Source organism: Mus caroli, chromosome 2 (genome assembly GCF_900094665.2).
Source record: "Mus caroli chromosome 2, CAROLI_EIJ_v1.1, whole genome shotgun sequence".
Lineage (NCBI taxonomy): Eukaryota > Metazoa > Chordata > Mammalia > Rodentia > Muridae > Mus > Mus caroli.
The window spans coordinates 82,455,926-82,463,856 of NC_034571.1; the positions used below are offsets into that span (position 1 = coordinate 82,455,926).

Sequence of the window (7,931 nt, forward strand, 5' to 3'; positions counted from 1 at the left end):
TAATTTTATTAAATCGTAAGGATATGTTACTAATAAGCACAACAACATCGACTCAATTTGCTTCATATTTTCAATGCAAGTAATCCTTCTTGCCCCAGTTCAGTAGTCTGAAAAATTGATATTTTAATTGTCTTTTAGTAGTTATTAATTGAAGTAAGTTTTATTGTCCACATTTGTTCCACTAAAGACAGTGAACACTATAAGATGATGGCATAGTCTCTAGCTATTTAATTACATTTACATTTTTTCTATTATAAAGCCACATGACCTAATTTCTGTAGGTAAATAAAAAATTTTATTGCATTTTTCATCTCTACATTACTCAGCTTGTAAATTGGCAAATTGACATAGGCAGAACAATGGTATAAAACATTGTAAGCACAATATCTTCAGGGAAAGTGGTAGGAGGTCAAACATTGAAAAATATTTGAAGTCCGAAGACTAAACCTGTCAGGGTTATATGAATCCCACGTGTAGCTCCTCCACTCTGGACCCCATGCTCAGTCCAATGGTTGGCTGCAAGCACCCACCTCTGTATTTTTCAGGCACTGGCAGAGTCTCTCAGGAGACAGCTATATCAGGATCCAGTCAGCAAGCACTTGTTCATATCCACAATAGTGTCTGGGTTTGTTCTGTATATAGGATGGATCCCCAGGTGGTACAGTCTCTGGATGGCCTTTCCCTCAGTCTCTGCTCCATACTTAGTCTCTGTATCTCCTCCCATGGATATTTTGTTTCCCCTTCTAAGAAGGATCGAAGTATACACACTTCGGTCTTCGTTCTTCTCAAGTTTTATGTGGTTTGTGAATTGTATCTTGGGTACTCTGAGCTTCTGTGCTAATATCCACTTATCAGTGAGTGCATACCAATGTGTGTTCTTTTGTGATTTGGTTACCTCAGTCAGGATGATATTTTCTAGTTCCGTTCATTTGCCTAAGAATTTCGTGAATTCATTGTTTTTAATAGCTGAGTAGTACTCCGTTGTGTAAATGTACCCCATTTTCTGTATCCATTCCTCTGTTGAGGGACATCTGTGTTCTATCCAACTTTTGACTATTATAAATAAGGTTGCTATGAACATAAGAGAGCAATCGTCATTTTTACATGTTGGAGCATCTTCTGGTTATATGACCAGGAGTGAGCCTGACTAGTACATAGATGGATGCTCTCAACCAACCATTGGACTGAGCACAAGGTCCCTAAGGGAGGAGCTAGAGAGAGGACTGAAGGAGCCGAATGAGCCTGCAGCCCCAATGGAAGAACAACAATATGAACCAACCAGTACCTCCAGAACTTCCAGGGACTAAACCATCAACTAAAGAGTACACATGGAGGGACTCATGGCTACAGCCACATATGTAGCAGAGGATGGCCTTGTTGGACATCAATGGGAGGAGAGGCCCTTGGTCCTAAGAAAGCTTGATGCCCAAGTGTAGGGGAGTGCAAGGACAGGGATACAAGAGTGGGTGGGTTGGTAAGCTGGGGGAGGGGGATGGGATAGAGATTTTTCGGAGGGGAAACCAGGAAAGGGCATGACATTTGAAATGTAAGTGAAGAAAATGTCTAATAAAAAAGAAGAAGAAGAACAAGAAAATCCTCTGGTTGGGGCAGGGGGACCTGGATGCAGGACAATATTTGAAATGTAAATAAATAAATAAATAAATAAATAAATAAATAAATAAATAAATAAGTAGAATAATCAAGTTTTTTTGGGGGGGGGACTGGAAGAAGCTGAGGAAGAGGTAACCCCCATGAGAAGATGAGCAGTCTCAAATGACCTGGAAATTTCTCAGACACTGAGCCACCAAGCAGGCAACATATACCAGCTGATATGAGGCCCCGACACATATAGAGCAGAGGGCTGCTTGGTATGGCCTCAGTGAGAGAAGATGCAACTAATCCTCAAGAGACTTGAGACCCCAGGGAGTGAGGAGGTCTGATTGTTTGGGGGTGGGTGATGAGGACATCCTCTTAGAAATGGGGAGCAGGTATACGAAGGGGAGCTGTCTAGTAGGGCAGATTGAGAAAGGGATGATGTCTGGACTGTAAAAGTGGATTAAAGAATAAAAATGAAAGTAATAAATTTTTTAAAAAGCAACCTGGAACCTTCACTTTTGGAGTCAGCCTGGCCCTTGAGAGGACCGCACAACTCATAAAGCTTGTCTTGGTATTTGATACATGGATGTGCACTGAAATCTATGCTTATAAGGCTGTCCTGGCACTGTGTACTGACTACAGCTCATTTCTAATGTGTAAGGTTTAACTTGGGTAAACAGGATCTGACATGGCATATGGCAGTCAGGAAGTAGCTCATTCTGGAGACTTTAATGGGGTGGAGTCTGACTCTTGGTATTTACAGAGTGAAGGGGTTTATTGTACCATTCACAAAGTCAGAGGCCCAGAAAGGTTAAGTCCACACTTCCATGCCATCCCACACAGAGATTCTCTTCTACCTGGTTTGAGGAAAGCCTAAAACAGGGATGTGAATATGCAAATCCAATACCTCACCTCCTTCAGTGAACTGCTTCTTTCTGTGTTAGAGTAAGATGCCAGACCCTTGCATGTGTGTATGTGGTTTAATGATCAACTTAGTACTTTAGGAGCACAGGGAATAGAAAGCCCTGATGTAGTATTATTCTCATAAGGTTCACTCGTTACATACATACACACACACACAAATATATATATATAGATAGATAGATATATGAAAACTCAGAAAATATAACACACAAGTAACAATATAATATGTACTACTGATGTTGAATCTGATATAAAATATATGATTAACAGTCACAAGTATATTAATAGTAAATGTGATACTAATCTTTATTCAAAGAGATAATATTTGCAATTAGTCCATGAGAGTTACTATTGTTTTTATTATTATTATTGATTAAACGTGGAATTTTATACCTTCAAATGCTTTGAGATTTAGGAAGACAAACATCCCATTTCAGATTTTGCATGATAATTAGCAGAGAATATCATATGATTCACTTTCAAATAAAAAATAGTTTGTGGCACCAAACTTTTCTCAAAGCATTCTTCATCTCTGTGTTTCTCAGAGTGTAGATCAGAGGGTTGAACATGGGAGCTAAGATGGTGTAGAAAAGAGCAAACACTTTATCTTCTGGGTAAGTGGTGGCTGGTCTGATGTAAATAAAAAGTACAGGCACAAAGAAGAAAATGACAACGGTGACATGAGAACTGCATGTGGAAAGAGCTTTGCTGCGGCTCTCTGCAGGATAAGCTCTGATGGTGTATAAAATGAAAGAGTAAGACCACATCAAGACGACGAAGGTTATCAGTCCCATCATGCCTGAATTGGCAACCACCAGAAGTCCGACTCTGTGTTTATTGGTGCAGGAAAGAGCTAGCAAAGGATAAATATCACAGAAATAGTGATCCATCTCATTGTGGCCACAGAAGGGGAGGCTGATAGCAAGGAGGCTCTGGAGGAAGGAATGTATAAAAGCACCAGCACAGCAAGCAGTGACCATGGCATGGCACCTCCCTCTGCTCATGATGATGGAGTAGTGCAGGGGCTTGCAGATGGCCACATAGCGATCATAGGCCATTACTGTGAGTATGAGGATCTCAATCCCTCCAAAGAAGTGCATTGTAAAAAGCTGAGCCATGCAGCTGGTATAAGAAATTATGTTCCTTTCTACGAGAAGGTCAGTGAGAAACTTGGGTGTCACTGTGGAGGTATAGCACAGGTCTGACAAAGCAAGGTAATTAAGAAAGAAATACATTGGTTGCTCAATTAGCTGGCTATATGTGATAGAAATCAAAATGATCATGTTTCCTCCCAAAATAGCTATGTAACAAAACAAGAACATCAGAAAACATAGAGCTTTAATTTTCTTGTTCTGGGAAAGTCCTAACAGTATAAATTCAGTGATATTATTGGTACTTTCCATATTCCATAGAAATTACAATTCAATGGCATTAGCTGAAAGGAAATGACAGAGAATTAGAAATGTTTATTAATCATGGTATGAATCATAGCAAATACTATAACTAGTATACTCAACTCAACTAGTGAAACATGTTCTTCTACTCTTTCTTTCCCTCTCTCTGTAAACATACATACACATACATCTCCCTCTCTCTCTTTTGCTCTCTCTCTGTATATATATATATATATATATATATATATATATATATATATAGTGTATACTTCTGTGTCTATTTCTACTTCTTATATCCCATACAAAATTTTCATCACTTGAAAATCATAATCATTTCAATCACATTACTTTAGTAAAAGTGCATAAAATTAAAAAAATATATTAATAGAAAGTATAATCAAACATGTGCTATTACTTTATACAAATAAATTTAGGGGCATAATCTCATTATCACTGTTTAATTTGCCCATTTGGTAGCTTAGAATCATGAGACTTAAAGTGAAGGAAGAAGTCCAAATAAGTCTATAATACTGTTATAGAATTAATATTTGTTGTGAAATTTTTACTTTTGATAGGGAATATTTGGTTGTTAAATTGTGGTCATGGAAAGACTTACATGTGCCAAATACGATGACTGATCATGGCCTGAATAGTATCATATACTTGTGATGGCCATATGAAGCAGAGCTAAGAACAGTATATTTAGTGAAGGTTAAGCAGAAATACTATTTTTAATTTCATAAATTAAAAATAGTAATCCTTAGGCTATAAAGGGACAAAACTCCCTATCCCATCCCCCCTAGCCCTGCCACTATGAGGATGCTCCCCCCCGCCACACCCACCCACTCCTGCCTTCTTGCCCTGGTTTTTCCCTTCAATGGGGCATCGAAGCCCTGCAGGACCACAATGAGGACTATTTATATAATCTTCCTTAAAATTTTTTTCTTGCTATTTGAAACTAAAAAATCTGCTTTATACAACCTATTTTATAATTTTATACTGCTTCCTTTTTCTTTCTTTCTTTCTTTCTTTCTTTCTTTCTTTCTTTCTTTTTCTTTCTTTCTTTCTTTGTAATTGTTTATCAAAACTCATGAAGTCAAAGTCATTAATCATGTGTTTATATCAGAGGATGTCACTACTCTCAATAGAGAAGCTTTTCCTTAAAGAGAATGGGAATTAACCCAGAGATCCACAACTCATAATTGTTGAGGGCTGCAGAGTGCTTAGCCTTACAAGAGACATTCATACCTCACTTGAATGATCAGGGACCTTTGCAGAAAAGGAACAAGAAAACTTGTAAAAGGTGATTGATAATGTCAAAGAAACAGTATTTTCCAGATACAACCTGACAGTAGGACACAGAATTCACAATGATTGGAGGTACATGCCCAACACTTGTACAATCTCTAACTAGACAAAATCCAAGCATGGAGTGTGGACAGTGGGTATAAAATCCAACCACTAGCTGACAAGCTATTAACATTTGGTGGCTTCTAAGAGCGGAGAGTCAGATGTTCTGTTTTAATGATTTTACTTACCCTTGTATTCTGACCATACACCAGAGCAGATTCAAATCTCAAGACTAGCTGAGCAACACATATGGAACTTGAAGGGGAAAGAAGAAAACAGTCAAAAAGAAGTAGTGATCTCAAAGTTGGGTGGAACAAGTTGTGACGGTTAAGAAGGTGGTACATAAATGAGTTGAGGGGAAAGAAAGTATGTCAAAGAAACAATGTATGAACATCTCAAAGAATTAATAAAAATAAATTTATAGTAAAGCTAAATTGACAAATTGCTCCAAAACTTTGGATTATTGTCTCACAGACAATTTTGAGTCTCCATTAATTTAATTATAACTTAGTTTTAAACTTCCTTTTCACTCTGTTATCTATCTATCAACTAGGAGTCTCATGATGTTCCTAATTCTCTTTCTCAGAGAAATTCAAATCTTGACAGTTTTCAATTTTCTTCATCATTCACTATATATTTACCTCACAAGGAAGGCAGAAAAGGAAAAATGAACTTTGTTTTAACAGATTGAATTAATTTTTATTTACTTTTTCTTACATATCTTCAATCTTCTGTATAAATTAAGTTCATAAATCACCCAATAGCCTTTATTAATACTCATTTGAAAAGTAGGAGATAAAATGCTTCCAAAATAGTGAAGAAAGAGGAATTATAAAATGCATATGCACACACTTACATGATTTATACTATAAAACTGTAGAGAATTCAATTTCTTATTTTTGTGTAGCTATCACTTCAGTCTGGATTACTATGTTACATACCTGATAGTCCATCAGGCAAAAAGTGTTCTGGCTCTAGGACTTCCCTTCTCCTTTCTGAGAGAAAACATACTTTCCTGAGACAAAGCCATCACTGTGATTTGAGGGAACAATTTTCATGTTTCTGTCTTTAACATATATCCACTCTGTTTTTAGAGGTGGTAAATATAGTTATAAATTCTCTGGTTAAATTCCAAGATGTGTAACGTGCATTACCTGGGAGATTACATCTCAAGGTATCCTCTTACTTCTCTGTGAGTCATGAGGCATATCCCAAAAGAACTTGAGCAAATGTACAACTTTAAGTGATTTAATTCCTCTCAGACCTGAACTTCATGCAGTAAACTTTAAACTCAGGGCTCTATGTTGACACAATTTTCAAAGAGATGCTAAAGCCTTCTGAGTGTCAAATTACATGACCTAAGAAATTTTGATGGAGGGAAATAAGAGCAATTTATGTGAATTTGGTTTGAACAAAAACAAAAATAGTTGTTCAAAGGGTAAGAGGAATGTTTGTATTGCACTACTTCAAATCTAACGTGTTTTCTAGGTTAACAAGCAGGTCTGTGTTTTATTCCTAGAAGAGAATCAGGAGCTAGATCCATTTGAGCAAGTTCTGAACTAGGGTTTGTAAGGGAGAACCTGGATCCTAGGACTGGAGGAGCCTCAACCATGTTACAGAGTTTAGTTTAAAACATGGGATAATTAGTGAATCTATTAAATATTGAAGGTGGTATTCTCACACAGGAGAGCTGTAGGCCTGAAGAGTTAGGATAGCTACATGGTCAAGGTCTTCTAGAGCCTTGGCTAAATGGCATAGAGTGGCTCTGGAGAAAAACAGAAACACAGAACTTGAGGGTCAGCCTGGGTGCGGGGACATGTGTTCCACTGTACCTGGAATTCAAGTCTGCTGGGTAAATGTTAAGTGTTTAACCTGGTCTGGCATACACATGGCATATGGAGAGACTCCTTCTGCAGCACGGATTCTGAGGCCTTGACCATGCCAAATAATGTTTTTCCCCATGTTAATCACTGAGGTAGTGAGCTGAGCAAGATCTAGTATATATTTTTCTCCTTCTACATAATTTCTTCCCCGCTTTGCTGCTTTGTGTGAGTAGGGATGAGGGAACATGAAAATTCCTTCCTCCTCCTTCTCTGAGCTTTAACTTCTTTTTCTGTTGCATTCAGAATATTTAGTATGTCCTCTAATATTCTTACATTTTTGTGCATAGGTAGATGCTCAATTGATATATTTTGGGGACTGTGACATCTAGTGTCAGAAAACAAACAGAAGAGAGATGAAAAGACTGTAAGAACTAAAAGATGAAAAATCCTGGTGATACATGTCTTCTAGATATGATGCAGATACTGTCCCCATTAAATCTCAAATATTGGCGATTGAAAGAGCTGAACCATTATATCCACCACCACATGTACATAAGAGTATACTGGGAGGGGAATAAAATTTGGAGTATAAATAAATAAATAAATAAATAAATAAATAAATAAAGATAGATAGAAAAAGAGGAACCTTAAATGGTGCAGCAATACTCATTATAGAAAAGGCCAAGAGTTTGACCTTGAGTCAGGGAGAGGTAATGAGAAATTAGAGGGTAAAAAGGGAGGATGTGGGCCGCAGGATTTTGGGACTGCTGGTGAGTGGAACACAGCTTCTGCTCCAATCCAATTGCGCGGGACCTGAGACTGCATTAGTTAGGGAAGCAGAAAC

The 7,931-nt window shown here is 37.6% G+C and overlaps 1 protein-coding gene across 1 annotated transcript; it reads right to left on the reverse strand.

Annotated features, from left to right (window-relative positions):
• Nucleotides 1-2,999: 2,999 nt before the first annotated feature.
• Nucleotides 3,000-3,923, reverse strand: LOC110290124 (olfactory receptor 4P4-like). Its single transcript, XM_021156608.1, has one exon. The coding sequence runs from the start codon at nt 3,921-3,923 to the stop codon at nt 3,000-3,002; it is 924 nt and encodes a 307-aa protein (XP_021012267.1).
• Between the last annotated feature and the right edge of the window lie 4,008 nt (nt 3,924-7,931).

Bases quoted from the DNA above. Each gene is read 5' to 3' on its own strand.
- LOC110290124 (XM_021156608.1), bottom strand. From the start codon at position 3,923: ATGGAAAGTACCAATAATATCACTGAATTTATACTGTTAGGACTTTCC.